This window comes from Cololabis saira, chromosome 9, assembly GCF_033807715.1.
Source record: "Cololabis saira isolate AMF1-May2022 chromosome 9, fColSai1.1, whole genome shotgun sequence".
Taxonomy (NCBI): Eukaryota; Metazoa; Chordata; class Actinopteri; order Beloniformes; family Belonidae; genus Cololabis; species Cololabis saira.
The window spans coordinates 45,995,696-46,012,734 of record NC_084595.1 but is presented as its reverse complement, the minus strand read 5'-3'; the positions used below and the strand labels follow the sequence as shown (position 1 = coordinate 46,012,734).

The window sequence follows — 17,039 nt, the reverse complement described above, 5'->3', positions numbered from 1 at the left end:
CCGAACAATTTCGGTTACCGAACAATCGGTGCATCACTACTGCAAACTGAAGAAGAGACAGTTCAGCTCATCATTAGACCTTAGTTTAAAAGCCTGCATGTCTGAAGGAATGGGGCTGCAGTAGTGCCCATGGTGTGGGCAGCTTATACCCCTAAAAGGGCTCCATCAACGCTGAAAAGTACATTGAGGTTTTAGAGCAACATATGTCCCCGTCCTCGGCGTCCAGACATTTATTTTAGGGAAGGCATCGCATTTTTTCAGCAAGACAATGCTAAACCACAAACTGCATCCAAAATAACAGCATGGCTTGGTTAAGTCTGGGTCCTGAGCACATCATGAAACAAAAAATGTCAACAAGGAAAGCCCAAGACTGTTAAGCAGCCAGACTGCTATATCAGACAAGAATGGGACAACATTCCTCTCTCAAAACTCCAGCATCAGCCTCCTCACTCCCCAGATATCTACAGGCAGTGGTTAAAGAGGGGATGGTACACATCAGCCTGTTCCAACTTTGAAATGTGCAGCTGCCATCAAATTCAAAATGAGAGAATATTTTCTATCAAATGGCAAAATGTCTCGTTTTCAACACCTGATATGTTGTTTATGTGCCATTGAGAATAAAATATGGGTTTATTACATTTGAAAATGTCCCTGCAGTTTATTTACATTTTACACTGCGTTCCAACTTTTTTGGAAACGGGGTTGTACACAATAGTCCAAACCAAAGATATTGAACTAATTTATACATAAGCCTGTGGTCCACTCATCCCCAGTCTAATACAGATGTGTCTTAGGCCACGTTCACACATAGTATTTACAAAAACTATTGATATTTCCCCCTCTACGTTTGTAAAAATACCATCATTTACACGAACCCGCATGAATACGCCGTTAAGGTGCTATGAGCAGCCAAACCTACAGGGGGCAGTGTAACGAGAAGCATAAAGTCATGCTAGCCAATCAGAATCCTGGAAAAAAACGTCAAAAAATGACACGTTGTCAAACAAATTGTAAACACAGGTCTCACACATGACGCTGGTGACGTTTCTGTCTCATAATGTGACGTTCTGAAGCCTAAATGTCCGTTTCCCTCTGTTTACAAGCGTGAAGTTTTTGCAAATCTCCACTTTGGCCGGAGTTTTCAGGAATGGTCGTTTTTGGTGACTTTGAGCTTCGTTTTTGTGTAAACGAACGACCAAAATGCATGAAAACATCACCGTTTTTGCTACGTAGAAACGGGGCATTAGTCTACTTCAACTTCTTGTTTTTTGGGGGGGGGGTTTGGTGTGGTTTAAAAGGAAGTCTTTCTATGAAGTCTCCTACCTGGAGTAAATAGATTGTGCAGAGATTTTTGTTGGACACAAGTCCTCAAGTGGAACCACTAAGAGTGCTTCACTCAGACTAGACACAGGTTAACTTATCTTCTGCGGGGAAAGGAACTCTGGGGAATGTGAGCAACCTTTTAGGGGAAGGCTCAGATGAGGTACTATTGAGTGAGCACCTTCTCAACTGCACTTATTGATATTTTGAATCTTTTGGTTTGTCTTTCCTGTTGCAGTTTGTTATTTCTAAGGAAGATTACTTGAGTTCTTTGCAACAGCTTTTTCAAACTTGACCTGGAGGACAAATATCTGAAATCATTTCTGATTGCAAAGCTTTTTAAAAGACAGACATTGACCAGGGCAGCTCATTGACACTGACTCTTTAAAAACTAAAGTCCACCTATGAGTAAAAACATAACCATTCAAATCCCAAAGTTGCTTGAGAAATAAAAGTTAGGAAAGCTGTTTGAGCAGTCACAGGTACGGTGTCTGTGACGCTGTTCTCCACACTGTGGTTCATGATCAGAAATGTCACGACTCAGCACAATGACGAGGTGAAAAGACACCCTGACCACCATGTTCTGTTATCAAAACGCGATGCTGATGACTGATACAAAACACAAGTAAAATGGGAGGATGGTGGTTGGCACCATCTGGGAACTCACATGTTGTAAAAGATGCCAGAGATCCTGTGATTAACTACAAATGGTGCTCAAATCTCTTTTTCTCCACAGAAGAATGTTGTCCAATACACCTATTTATTATATTATTATGTTTATGTTTATGTTCATGTTCTGGATCTCTGGAAAGCGTCTAGAGACAACATCTGTTGTATTAGACGCTATATAAATAAAATTGAATTGAACCTATTTGCAGTATATCTATACCGTAGTTTCCGAACTATAAGGCGCACCACATTATAAGGCGCACCTTCAATGCATGACGCATTTTAAACTTTTTCCATATATATATATATATATAAGGTGCACCGCATTATAAGGCGAACCAAATATCCGGTAAAATACCGTACTATAGTGGCTGAGGTTGAGTTACGCATCTACCTGATGGAGCTGCGCTACAGGAAATGCTACAAAATCCTACAGCAAATGCAAAAAAAAAAAAAAACAAGAAGTACTGTATGTCAAACTTTATTAACAAAATAAAAACATGCTTTGCTCCGTCTCGTCAACGTCGCCATTATGCGAGTCAGCGTCGCTGCTGTCTGTGACGATTCCTGACGTTTTTAGTGCCATTACTTCGGCGACACCAACTATAGTAGCTACAATCCCCCTGAAATTACTCTAATGATCATATATAAGGTGCACCGCATTATAAGGCGCACTGCCGGTTTTTGACAAAATTAAAGGCTTTTAGGTGCGCCTTATAGTTCGTAAAATACAGTACTTTAAATATGTTGAATACAAAAATGTGTTTCTCAAAATAAAGCCATTATAAAACCAGAATGAGTACGGAGCCAATGATCTCACCACGGTCCTCTGTTTGTTGGGGAGGTAGACACGGATGGTACCCCCACCTCGGGGGACATCTTCAGGGCTGGTCTCCCCTGAGGAGGAGTACGAAGACGAGGTTGAGGACATGATGTCCAAGAGGAGCTGGGAGGGAGGGGGACGTCACGGCACTTCAGCACTGGAACCTCAGGAGAGCTTCATATACGGCGGCGCCTGGAGAAGCCCTTTAATTAGGTCCTGCAAAGTCCAAGACATGTCTCGGTTCAGGCACAGGACACCACTTGTACAATTACTGCAAGGGGGAGTTGAGGGCGTATTTATGCAAAGCCTTTCCCATGTGACAACATTACATTATAATAATCAAAAACTAAACCAAAGCTTCAGGTAGATCACAGCAAGGCAGCACAATCACGTAAAAGCTTTGCAGGTCTTGACCATCTACCTTTACCACAGTTTCAAACTCAATAAAGTCTCAAAAGTCTCTCAATAAAAAACCAATGTGAATAATAATAAAGCCATGAGGAAAGAAGAATTTGACAGCAAAACACCTTTATTCTTTTCATAGCATACATAATGTATTTATGTATGCTATGAAAAGTTCAGGTTTGGAAACAAACTCAAAACGGAACCCATTAGACTTAATGACATCAATAAGTGAGTTTGTGTGGTGAATAGAATCACGCCGAATTAACACTATCAACTGTTTCTGAACTGTATTATGGTTCTTAATTCATTTCCCAACGGCAACTTCTACATATTGTTAAAAATATGATAAAATAGATACAGACGATATTGGTACATAGCGGTTAATGGCAATAACTTACACTTGGGTATGAGAGCAGCAAATAAAACTAATGTATCGCACATGCCCCTCGCTAGGATTTAGACAGGCCTGGCATACTTTTTTTTTTTAATCAATTTTTATTTACTTCAATTATCAATGTTAACAAACATATTTAAGACGAATTCCTCAGATCTACGGATCAGGAAAGAAACTGTCAAATAGAAAATAATAGCAATAATTATGATACTAAAGGCTGAATTATGCTTCTGCGTCAAAACGACGCCGTGTCTACGGCGTGTGGTTTCTGTACACGCAGAGAACACGCCGTCACATGCGCCGTCAGTGACGTGCACCTCCCGAAAATTGTAACTACGCGTCGAGGAGACGCCGTCCACACGCAGACCGAGAGGGCTGTGATTGGTTCGTTTGAAAGCGAAGCATTTCCGGTTTCCGGTTTGAATCAGTAGTGAACTTCCAGGGCTTTTTTCTTCGTTTATATGTGATTTTTTTTGTTTTTTGCACAATAGTTGTCCTTATTTCTTTGATTTACTGTGACCGGAAAAAGTCGGATAAACCATTCAGAAAAAGATCGCTAACTAGTGGCCGCGGGGGGTACTGCACCGCGACCAAATGGAGAGACGGAGAACTCTGAACGATTCGTGACGGCGTCACGGGTGCGCCGTGTGCTCTGCGTGTGTGTGACGCAGAACCATACCCGCACCTTAAAGAGGATAAAACAAATTGATACAAAAAAAAAAAACATAACCATTCAGAAAGATTGCAGAGAGCCTGTGCACAGTTATGTAGAGTCACTTCTTTCCTTATATGACAACCATTTTCCCCCAGTTCATTACAAAGAGATCTTTCATTTCAACTTATATGTGAGATGTTCCATCATCAGTATATCATCTATAATTGACATCCATTGTTTGTTACTGGGGGGGAATCAGACTTGAGCCAGTTTTCCCAGCCACAAGGAGAATCTTGACCAGATATCCGTCTCCAACATATACCCAGTACTGGAGTTGAGGGGGGATGGATGGCATCCCCCCTGAAATAAAAACGGTCCAAATCATCCCCCCTTTCCATCCCTTATGTCATTTCATCAATGAATGTGGTTTTACTGCTATTTCAACATTTAGAGTCATGACCAGAAAAAAAATAATACCAGAAAAATAACTTATTTGACAATTTTCACCGGTTTCAAGAAAAAATTCACTTGAAATAAGTAGGAAAATCTGCCAGTGGGACAAGATTTATCTTCTTATTACAAGCAAAAAAATCTTGTTCCACTGGTAGATTTTTCTACTTATTTTAAGTGAAAATCTACTTGAAACAGGTGAAAAGTGTTGTTTTTTTCGAGTGATGAGTCTTGTTTTAAGTGTAATAAGATTTTTTTACTAAAATGAGACATTTTAACTAGAAATAAGACAAATATTCTTAAGATTTTGAGTTTTTGCAGTGATCCATTTTACTTATCCTGTGAAAGACAGAGTCATATTGATAAGTTCAGAAAACTGTTTTTTATTGTTGTGTTTTGATGTAAGCCCAGTGGATATTTAAAGCTTACAGAAGGCTGCATTTAACTGCTGCTATGTCATTCCTGCAGGTGTTTTACAACTCGAGTACTGCATATCCCAGTACATTGCAGAGAACTGAGTGAACATTCCCCCAGTGTACATTCATACATTTCCAAAATATGTGTGTGATCTGGATCCATGTGGTTACACAATCTCCAGCATGGTTGGTGAGTATTTATCTGTTTGCCTGGCTTACATTTACTTTTACTCTACTTAAATTAAAGCAAAGTTGCCTCCCAGCCGTGTGGTTGGCGGGTGTAATGAGCAGCTTGATCTGGGACCTGAGGTCCCGCAGATCCCGCAGAAATCCCCGCAGATCCCGAGGCCTCGCGGCCCTAACTAGCCGTCACTTCTAAAGCCTGATTTATGGTACTGCGTTGAGTCGACGCAGAGCCTACGGCGTAAGGTACGCGGCGACGCGCACCGTACTCTGCGTCGGTGTAACGCGGAACCCTAAATCAGCCTTAATGTCTTTCCCAAAGAGATAAAAAAGGAGACAATGGCAACATTTAATCCCCGCGATGAAAAGTTAATAAAGCGCAGAAAACCTGCCCTCAGCTGCCCCCCCCGAGCCAGCGAGCCGGGCACTGGCTGGATCCGACAGTTAAACAACCTTTAAACCCCCGAGAGCCGCGTAGAGACCCGCTCTGCCTGAGCTAACGATAGCCGACCTGTTGGGTCTAGACACTTCTGCTCAAACACCGTCTTCTCACCGCAACACCGGTTTACCACTTGACAACGCTTAAGACAACGCGAACCAGTCCTCGCTGTGCGCCCGTTGAACCGACGTCCCGTTCTCCGTGCTCCCCGGTGTTTTCGAGGAGTTTGGATAAGTTGAGCGCTCACCTGTAGCCGCCATCTTGAACTCTCTGCAGTTGATCTGTCAGAAGAAGTTTGAGGAAGACGCCAAAGCCTCCGTCCTGATTGGCTTATTCTCTGTCCCTCGTTGGCGGATTCTCCATCCTGATTGGCTGATGTTCCCGTCGCTCTGGCTGGTTCTGCAGCCTGATAGGCTGATTCGCGTAGCTACGCTGCGTAATTGGACAAATACCAGCCTTGAGCCATGAGAGGTGGTTGCTGGTTGCAACTTGTCATGTAATTTTTGGTTTGCGTTGAGCAGAATATATTGTAATTTCTTTGCAAATTGGGAAACAATGATACCCACTTATTCTGGCTGTGCCCCATTGTTCAAACTTTTTTGGAGTGATATGTGTAAACCCTCTTTTTTTACTTTTCATTGTGAACTCAATCAGTATCTGGGCTCTACTGTTTTCTATTAATTCAAAAGCAATCAAAACCATAAATGCATGTAAATGTTTTGGCTTTCTGTTATAATTTCATCCTCCCTGGCTGTTTATAATGTGTTGTGCTTTTTGTTTTGTTTTTTTTTTATTTGAGTTATACTCTTTATATGTTATAATTCAACTTGAAATTGCATAATGTGAGGATTTGTAATCATTGTACTTTTTGCAAATGTTAAATAATATATTTATATATATATATATATTGTAATTTCTATTTAGACTTATGAGAACAAGTCAGTTAATATTAAGTACGTCCCGCCCCCCTCAAAAAATTAGTGGTTCACAGCAAAGTATGATTTTAGGTAGATGGAAAAAAAACCAACGCAAATTAGTAGTTCTGATCTTTATTACAAAACATCTTGGGATATGTAATACAGTATGGGTCTTGCATGTAGGGATGTCAAAATAAAAGCCCCAATTTACTCAAACAGTACTGTTACTTATAAAAGGATATGATGCAATTCCACTCTCTAATTTGTCAGACTTAAATAAACCTTACAAATTCAGACATGGTGCAATATAAAATGTGTGGTTTATGCTTTATGTATTCCTTTATTGTTTTTCTTATTGCACACTGAGGAACCTCCTCTTCTTTGCCGTGTGTGTGTATGCATGGTGGCGCCACTCCACATCTGCAGTGCTCTCATTCTCCAGGGTGCCCAGTTTGATCATGTACACTAAGAAAGAAGAAAACATTCAATAATGAACCACAGAGAATGACATAAAAAAAGTGAAATCACTAGATTATCATATCATTATGATAATAAATTATCATTATGGATTACTATTAGAAAAAAAAATCTATTTCCCTGATTAACACCTTCATGAATCATGATCAGTACAGTGGACTGCTATTCAACAGTTGCATCTGTGGGTGTGGATGCCTAGTTGCATATTCACCATGTTTGTGGACATCGAGGGGCCATCCCACATCCATTCCATGCATTGCATTAAACAATATTCACATTTGAAGTCTTTCTCACAATTGAAAGCATGCTATGCCTGACATTAACGTGTTTGCCCGCAGAAGAAAAAATAAATATATATACATACATACACATTTATATTGGATAACATTGGGTTACATTTGACTATTAATCTTCCTTTGGGGAGAAATTAATTATTTTTGAATTGAATGAGCCAAATATATTGACTTGGAGCCAAAGTTTTCTACGCAGTACAATAGGTTATAAATATATCTAGTGTGATTATAGTGCTAAAATGGCATTAAGACAAAAAAAAAAAAAAAGACAGTTCCTTACAGTTATTTTAACTACCAATCTAAGAACATAAAAGGTTCAGAAGAGAAACAACTCTTCTGTCCTGTTAAAAACTACCGTGATAACGACTTTTTCATTAGCTCTTGTGGGACTACAAACGTTCACATAGGCCTGGGGCGGTACTATGGAGCAATATGTAGCTTAGTCTGGTCATTTTAGGCTTGTCTCATTATTTTTGGTCTCAAAGGGGGTTTACCACTAGTTTACATCACCATGGAAACTAAAATGCATATAGAAAAAGGGACATCTGATGAATTCAATTAAAGAAAGAATTTTGCACCAGTCCACGCTCAACAATGTTAAAATCACAATTACCGTAACCAGAACGTACCCAGTTTCAGAGAGATGCTAAAAAGCCTGCTCAATAAAGCCAGGCCAGGTTTTTATTCTTATTTTTTAGAGACTGTCAACTCATGAAACTTATAGGTGACACACAACCTGGACCAGTGATCATCACTGAATTTAACTCCGGCTTTCTCCTGCACCATGGTGTAAAAATGTGTCATTTAAATGATACTTTAGCATAAAATTCACCAACCTCCCAAGTCCCGACACCTAAAAAGGGCAGTTTTTGAGAGTGAAAAGGTTCTTGTTCTATAGTTGCAGCTATAGCGCAAGACTAATAGTTAGTCTCAAACATAGCTCCGTGGTAGATATGCTGCTATAGGCTTATGCTGCAGGGGGGCACCGACATGATCCACTGGGCGGTGAACATCACCCTTTTTCTCTTCTCCTTTTCCATTTTTATTTATTATAAATATCTCATAGCCATCAATTTTGTCCATCGTTCCCATAGTTTCTTGTGCTGGCCCCCTTTTTTCTCTTTTGTGCATGTTTGCAGGCCGGAGCTTCAGAAGCTGCGCCTAGAGACAACTTTTGTTGTATTAGACGCTATATAAATAACATTGAATTGAAAAAACTAAGTAGAAAACGTAATTTCAATTGCAATCCAAACGACATAAAATGCAGCATAAAAGGTATTATTTTTCTATGGTCTGTTCAATGCAAAACAACATACTGTCAATGTTGTAGTTTGTGTGGTGCAGCTGTCAGGCGCTCTAAAGCTTTTTACACGAGTCCAAAACATGCACATTGCTCACATTGTTCCGTAAAATATTTTTGTGAAACTTTGCTGACTGAATCTTCTGATATACTCATGTCATAGTCTATCTCGGGTGTGTATCTATTCAGCACTTTCAACGTTTATTCAACATCCACAGAGACCTTTCACTTGCGATTTGGTCATGATTTCAACCTGGCGACATTCCCAGGTTAAACTAGAGCCACTTTCACGTCACTGGAAATCCATGCGTTGGAATCCAACCTTGCTCGCTTCATCTCCTTACGCAGTACCCGTCCTCCATCTTGTTAAATGGTGAGCTATATATTTGGTTATCTTAACACGTCTACAGTTGCTCCTCCGTTTGTCTGACGACTGCCACTTCAGAGCCTCCCCAGTTGATTATGGCCCTTATTTCAAGGGAGAATCTTTGAGCTGGGTGAATGACTAAAGAAAGAGAGGGAGGGGAAAAACAAACAAGACAAAAACTATACATGCATGCTTATTGCTTACATTTCATTTCGAACCGTGGTCCTACTTCTGTCAGCTCCACGTTCTTGTGGTCCGTTTTCTTGTAAGTGTGGTGTCTGTTTAAAAAGAAAACATTGGTTTTTAGCACAACAAACGCTGCGCCTGAGAACAACTAGACCAGGGGTCGGCAACCCAAAATGTTTTAGAGCCATATTGGACCAAAAATACAAAAAACAAATATGTCTGGAGCCGCAAAAAATGAAAAGCCTTGTATAAGTCTTAGCATGAAGACAACACATGCTGCATGTTTCTATATTAGTTAGAACTGGGGGAAGACTTTTTTTTTCATTATGCACTTCGAGAAAAAAGTGGAAATGTCGAGAAAAAAAGTCAAAATGTTGAGAAAAGTCGAAATGGCGAGATTAAAAAAGGGAAAAAGAGGAAAAAGAAAAGAGAAAAAAAAGAAAAAAAAAGGAAAAAAAATAGAAAAAATGAGAAAAAAATAGAAAAAAAGAAGGAAAAAAAGGGAAAACATTTCTAAAAAAAGAAGAAAAAAAAAGGGGAAAAAAAAAAAAGGTGAAACATTTTTGAAAAAGCTCCAGCGAGCCACTAGGGCGGCGCTAAAGAGCCGCAGGTTGCTGACCCCTGAACTAGAACAAGCAGGTGTTTTTGCACTCACCTGAAAGAAATGTAGTCTTCTTGATTGGCGAATGTGATCACACGTCGACTCTCATCCTTTGGTACTGGAAAGAGATACTTGAGGATATTTGAAACCTGTGCAAGAAGAAGTAATTAGCGGTATGCAGAAGCCGAGTGTTGGCAGAGAAGATCACTGGCCCGTGAGCACGTGTGGGCGTGCTCTTGTAAACTCACCCTCCTGCCGAGCCGAGACGTGAAATTGTGGAAGATGAGGTGGGGGTAGGCCTCGGACATGGTGCCGATGTCGGGAACATCGTGCCTCATGACCACATTGTAAAGTGTGAAATAAGCTGTGGGCCCGAATGGCAAGTGACAAACCACCAGGCCGTCTGGGAATACAAAAGAACGACATCAGAAACGGACAGAAGAACAAACATACATGGGTAGACAGACGAGTTAGACACATAAGAGTTCACACTTTCAAGCAACATCCTGGAATAAATCGGGAAAATACCACAGATATCTCAAAAATAAATCTAAAATATAGACAGAGTAAGCACACCTGGCTGTCCTCTTGTCTCATGAACGATGACGAGGTCTGTGACGTTGTTGGCTTTGCAGGCCCGCACCAGCGCGGCTATCTCGTGGTTTCCTCTGTTCATGCGCTGGGCTCCAGGAAACATCAGCTTCACCTCCTGGAAGACAGGAATTTACTCTCTGCTCGCTCTTCTAAACCTTCATTTTCAAACAGACAGGAACGAGTGAGCTCTCCGTTCTGTATTTATTAATTCACCCTTAAAGAGACCTCAGAAGCTCAGCATTTAGATTGCTACAATAAAATCAATCTATCCATTTTCTCTCATAAAAGAATAGATCCATTTAATAAAATTTAATTATTTACTCGTGTAGGAAATGTCTTGGGCTCCACGTGATCTGATATAAGCATGTGTATGCTTAAATCTGGACTAAATTCAGTTCAATGATACTTTATTAATCCCCAAAGGGAAATAATATTTTCCAGTAAGCGACATTATTAATATCAAAATAAATATAATACAGCGACTTATATGATGCTCTCTTTCGTGTACAGATCTTAATACTCTTAATCTGACTTTAAAATGCAACCCAGAGAAAGGTGACAGACCTTCGTGAACATTTTTAGTCTTGAACTCGGGTCTCTGGACGTTGTAACCATGAGCTTGGGATCTTCCACTCCAGCCCATTTATATTCATCGTCCATGTGAGAGCTGACTCCTGCGCGCACAAAATAACTGATGGTTAGACAGAATTAGATTATTCCTGATGCCAGGGGGATTAACAGACACTCGCCTTCTGCCCCTTCATCGTCATACTCCAGCAGTTTCTGCAGCTGCAGGGCGTCTTTGCGCACCTCAGTTGGGATGAGACGATTTTCTGCAAGTGAGAAAAAGCCAGCAAGTGTTACTTACAGTGCAAAGCACTTACAACACAATATGCAGTAAGAGAACTTGAATGTAAAGGTTTTGCCAGTTTACCATCAAGTGCGCCCTTCAGGGTCTGTTTCTTGTCTTCTATTGTACGGAGCCGGTCCTCGTGTGCCTTCCTGTACAGATACTCCCGCCTCAGTCTCACTTCTCGACGAAGCTACATCATAAGAATATACAAAAGTTGCTTAAAACAAAGACACAGCCTTGTTATACCATAATCCTGCCTTTCTAATAAAAAAAAGGTCAACAACAAATGATTTTGGCTGCTTTACAAGGGAAAGCATCAATATGTCAAGTCAGAATTTGCATCCAAACGTCCAATTTTTACGCGTGCTTCACATATGTACCTCTACTTTCAATCATGTTAATTACTCAGTAAGATACAGGACTGTCTCAGAAAGTTAGAATATTGTGATTTTCTGTAATGCAATTACAAAAATAGCTTAAGAAAACTCAAATATCCTATCTAAAAAAAATAGAATATTCTGGGAATCTTAATCTTAAACTGTAAACCATGATCAGCAATATTAAAATAATAAAAGCTTGCAATATTTCAGTTGATTTGTAATGAATCCAGAATGTATGACATTTTTTTTTTTTTTTTTAAATTGCATTACAGAAAATAAAGAACTTATCACAATATTCTAATGTTCTGAGACAGTCCTGTATGTGATATGATTGATACTTTTAATTGTCACTACCTGAACCCCATGGAGCTAAGTTAAGACAGAAATTAATCATACTTTCATGATACCAGTTAAAAAACGGTCTCAACCAAGACGTTTCCAGTCAGGATAAAGGCTCATAAGGTCACATTCTCACTTGTGATCCTTGTAAATTAATAAACGGTGTTTAGCCGAGTAGGGTCTTTTGAAAAAGTTTAGGATCTGAATCTGAACTAGTTTCTACTTTTTTGATTTATTTACAAACTCATCCCAAGAAATAACTGTTTAAATCATCTTCTAAACACAATCTTGGAGACTTGCTGGCGTGTAAAACACCAGCAAGTCTCCCACCAGCTAGCTCTGTGAACCTTTAATGAGAGAAAACAAAGATCACAAGGCTCTCAGGCCACGCTGTCGTTAAACAAGTATGTCTCCTGCGCACATTTATCATCTATATCGCCTAAAACCCACAAAACTGTTTACATTTGTCTCAACTCACCATGTTTCCAGCTGCTAATGTCGCTCACATGGACTGCAGAGTCTTGTGAACAAACGCTTCCCTCATTGGCTGCTCACGGAGCCAATCACGGAGCTCAATACTGGCTGTTTTCTTCTTCTTGTCTGACGTCAGTGCGGTTGGACAACAGATGTTCGACGCACTAGCGCCCCCTGCTGGACAGATGGTGTTATGCTTTTACCCTGGCTTGACAACTATCGGTATAGATCCATAATACATGGATATATATGGTATATATATATATATATATATATATATATATATATATATATATAAATATATATATATATATATATATATATATATATATATATAGTCCAAATTATTTTTTAATATAGAATTATCAGAAAATATTGTTCACACAGCCTTTAACAGCCTTTAATTGTCTTAGGCCTATAACTTTGAGACAGTTTAAAAAAATGTTATTAGCCTTTTGATGAGATGAAATTATGAAGAATCTGGAAGTAGGATTCTTTCTTGCACCTCAATAGCAATACAACTTCTGACCACAGGAGGTCAGAAGTGTATGACCACGAAGTTTTGGGTAGTTTTTACATACTAAATATCAGTTTGTCGGACGGGAGGACGGTTTTGAGTCTTTTTGGAATCACAAAAAGGCAGTCACACGAATAAAAAAACGTACACTATTGAATCCAGCATAATATTAAATACTCAAGATGCACATAACCGTTGCTTTATTTGGATGTGTTTTTCAGATATATTTTTAATTATAGCACCCCCCTTCAGGCCAGTTAGTTCCACATTCGGTTGTGTTGGTAAAGTCTTGTGTCTTTGTTAAAGCTGGAGTAAGTAAATGTGTGAGGAGGTCTGTAGATCCACAGCCTGGTCCCAGATTAAATAGTAAACCATGGATGGACTTTCACACACCTGCTGGAGATGATTCCATAGGAACAAATGAACGTCCAGCTGACTGCAGTGACGTATCCAGGACATTTTTACTGGGGTGGCCAAGATGGGACACAGAGCCAGACTGGGGTGGCCATACCGGGAGAACCTTTATGAATGGCATGTGATCAAAATGTGTAAATATCGCATTGCTTTGCATCAACATCTACATATATGTATAATAATTGAATTCTAGAACTCATGTTAGCAAAACTGTTGTTTTGACATTTGACAGTTTTCCCATTCCTGTTCCATTTCAACCTATTATGGTAGTTACACATTTTCAGAGCCATTCTCATCTCGTAGAACATTAAAGTCCTTAACAAAATCAATGTGCCGATAATATCAGGTATAATGTCTCACTCACTCACTCATCTTCTCCCGCTTCATCCGTTACCGGGTCGCGGGGGCAGCAGCCTCAGCAGGGATGCCCAGACTTCCCTCACCCCAGACACTTCCTCCAGCTCTTCCGGGGGGAGTCCGAGGCGTTCCCAGGCCAGCCGAGAGACATAGTCTCTCCAGCGTGTCCTGGGTCTTCCCCGGGGTCTCCTCCAGGTGGGACATGCCTGGAACACCTCCCTAGGGAGGCGTCCAGGAGGCATCCGGTACAGATGCCCAAGCCACCTCAGCTGACTCCTCTCAATGTGGAGGAGTAGCGGCTCGATTCCGAGCTCCTCCCGGGTGACCGAACTCCTCACCCTATCTCTAAGGGAGCGTCCAGCCACCCTGCGGAGGAAACTCATCTCGGCCGCTTGTATCCGCGATCTTGTCCTTTCGGTCACTACCCAAAGTTCATGACCATAGGTGAGGGTAGGGGCGTAGATTGACCGGTAAATCGAGAGCTTCGCCTTTCGACTCAGCTCCCTCTTCACCACGACGGTCCAGTACATCGACCGCATTACTGCGGACGCTGCACCGATCCGCCTGTCAATCTCACGCTCCATTGTTCCCTCACTCGTGAACAAGATCCCGAGATACTTGAACTCCTCCACCTGAGGCAGGACTTCTCCACCCACCCCGAGAAGGCACGCCACCCTTTTCCGGTCGAGAACCATGGCCTCGGTCTTGGAGGTGCTGATTCTCATCCCTGCCGCGTCGCACTCGGCCGCAAACCGCCCCAGCACATGCTGGAGGTCCCGGTCTGATGAAGCCAACAGGACAACATCATCTGCAAAAAGCAGAGATGAAATCCTGAGGTTCCCAAACCGGATCCCCTCCGGTCCCTGGCTGCGCCTAGAAATCCTGTCCATAAAAATTATGAACAGGACCGGTGACAAAGGGCAGCCCTGCCGGAGTCCAACATGCACTGGGAACAAGTCTGACTTACTGCCGGCAATGCGAACCAGACTCCTGCTTCGATCATACAGAGACCGGACAGCCCTCAGTAGAGGGCCCCGGACTCCATACTCACTCAGCACCCCCCACAGTGGGGGACACGGTCAAATGCCTTCTCCAGATCCACAAAACACATGTAGACTGGTTGGGCAAATTCCCATGAACCCTCGAGCACCCTGCGGAGGGTATAGAGCTGGTCCAGTGTTCCACGACCGGGACGAAAACTGCATTGTTCCTCCTGAATCCGAGGTTCGACTATCGGCCGTGATCTCCTCTCCAGTACCCTGGCGTAGACTTTCCCCGGGAGGCTGAGAAGTGTGATCCCCCTGTAGTTGGAACACACTCTCCGGTCCCCCTTTTTCAAACAGAGGGACCACCACCCCGGTTTGCCACCCCAGCGGTACTGTCCCCTTCCTCCATGCAATGTCGCAGAGGCGTGTCAGCCAAGACAGCCCTACGACATCCAGAGACTTGAGGTACTCAGGGCGAATCTCATCCACCCCCGGTGCCCGGCCACTGAGGAGCTTACGAACCACCTCAGTGACCTCGGCTTGGGTGATGGATGAGCACGCCTCCGAGCCCCAACCCTCTGCTTCCTCAGTGGAAGGCATGTCAGTCGGGTTAAGGAGATCCTCAAAGTATTCCTTCCACCGTCCGACAATGTCCCCAGTCGAGGTCAACAGCTCCCCACCCACACCGTAAACAGTGCCGGCAGAGTACTGCTTCCCCCTTCTGAGGCGCCGAACGGTCCTCCAGAATTTCCTCGAGGCCGACCGAAAGTCCTCCTCCATGGCCTCCCCGAACTCCTCCCAGACCCGAGTTTTTGCCTCCAAGACTGCCCGAGCCGCGGCCCGCTTGGCCTGCCGGTACCTATCTACTGCGTCAGGAGTCCCACCGGCCAACATAGCCCGGTAGGACTCCTTCTTCAGTCTGACGGCATCCTGTACTTCCGGTGTCCACCACCGGGTTCTAGGATTGCCGCCACGACAGGCACCGGAGACCTTGCGTCCACAGCTTCGAGCCGCCGCGTTGACAATGGAGGCAGAGAACATGGTCCACTCGGACTCGATGTCCCCCGCCTCCCCCGGGATCCGAGAGAAGCTCTCCCGGAGGTGGGAGTTGAAGATGTCCCTGACAGAGGGCTCAGCCAGACGTTCCCAACAGACCCTCACAATCCGTTTGGGTCTGCCCGGTCTGTCCAACCTCTCCCTCCGCCAGCGCATCCAACTCACCACCAGGTGGTGATCAGTTGACAGCTCAGCCCCTCTCTTCACCCGAGTGTCCAAGACATGCGGCCGAAGGCCAGATGAAACGACAACAAAGTCGATCATTGACCTCCGGCCTAGGGTGTCCTGGTGCCACGTGCACTGATGGACACCCTTATGCCTGAACATGGTGTTCGTGATGGACAAACTGTGACTCGCACAGAAGTCCAACAACAAAACACCGCTCGGGTTCAGATCGGGGAGGCCGTTCCTCCCAATCACGCCTCTCCAGGTATCACTGTCATTACCCACGTGAGCGTTGAAGTCCCCCAGTAGAACAATGGAGTCCCCAGTTGGAGCACCATCAAGTACTCCTCCCAGGGACCCCAAGAAGGCCGGGTACTCCGCACTGCTGTTCGGCCCGTAGGCACAAACAACAGTGAGAGACCTTTTCCCGACCCGAAGGCGCAGGGAAGCGACCCTCTCGTTCACCGGGGTGAACTCCAACACATGGCGGCTGAGCTGGGGGGCTATTAACAAGCCCACACCAGCCCGCCGCCTCTCACCATGGGCAACTCCAGAGTAGTGGAGGGTCCAGCCCCTTTCAAGGAGCTGGGTTCCAGAGCCCAAGCTATGTGTGGAGGTGAGCCCGACTATCTCTAGCCGGTATCTCTCAACCTCACGCACAAGCTCCGGCTTCTTCCCCCCCAGCGAGGTGACAGGGGTCGTCGAGGCACCCCGCCACGACTGCTACCCAGTCCACAATGCACCGGCCTGCCATGGTCCTTCCTGCGGGTGGTGGGCCTATGGGAAGGCGAACCCGCGTCGCCGTTTCGGGCTGAGCCCGGCCGGGTTCCACGGGCAAAGACCCGGCCACCAGGCGCTCGCCTACGAGCCCCAACCCCAGGCCTGGCTCCAGGGCGGGACCCCGGTGACGCCGATCCGGGCGACGTTACGGTCCTTGATTTAACTTTATCCATGGTAGGCTTTGTGATTATACATTATATCCAGGTATAATGTATAATCATTAAAAAAA

General features: G+C 43.4%; 2 protein-coding genes across 6 annotated transcripts in view; both read right to left on the bottom strand.

Moving 5' to 3' along the window:
- Nucleotides 1–6,048, bottom strand: part of araf (A-Raf proto-oncogene, serine/threonine kinase) — a 30,156-nt gene extending 24,108 nt beyond the window's left edge. For 4 of the 5 annotated variants that reach the window (XM_061729672.1, XM_061729674.1, XM_061729675.1 and 1 more), the window contains exons 1-2: nt 6,002–6,048; nt 2,810–3,028 (exon numbers count right to left, since the gene is read on the bottom strand). In XM_061729672.1, coding sequence (XP_061585656.1) covers nt 2,810–2,920 — 111 coding nt within the window. In that variant the 5' untranslated portion in view covers nt 2,921–3,028; nt 6,002–6,048. Of the gene's footprint in view, nt 1–2,809; nt 3,029–5,868; nt 5,974–6,001 lie in introns of those variants that run through there. The other variant, XM_061729673.1, reaches the window with a different exon arrangement.
- Nucleotides 6,049–6,787: 739 nt separating this feature from the next.
- Nucleotides 6,788–12,624, bottom strand: imp4 (IMP U3 small nucleolar ribonucleoprotein 4). Its single transcript, XM_061730191.1, has 9 exons — nt 12,540–12,624; nt 11,424–11,532; nt 11,239–11,322; nt 11,054–11,163; nt 10,472–10,604; nt 10,144–10,298; nt 9,950–10,044; nt 9,313–9,386; nt 6,788–7,136 (listed from the first exon to the last, which is right to left on the bottom strand). Exons 1-9 carry the CDS (start codon nt 12,540–12,542, stop codon nt 7,024–7,026), a joined length of 876 nt encoding a protein of 291 aa, XP_061586175.1. The 5' UTR covers nt 12,543–12,624; the 3' UTR covers nt 6,788–7,023.
- Between the last annotated feature and the right edge of the window lie 4,415 nt (nt 12,625–17,039).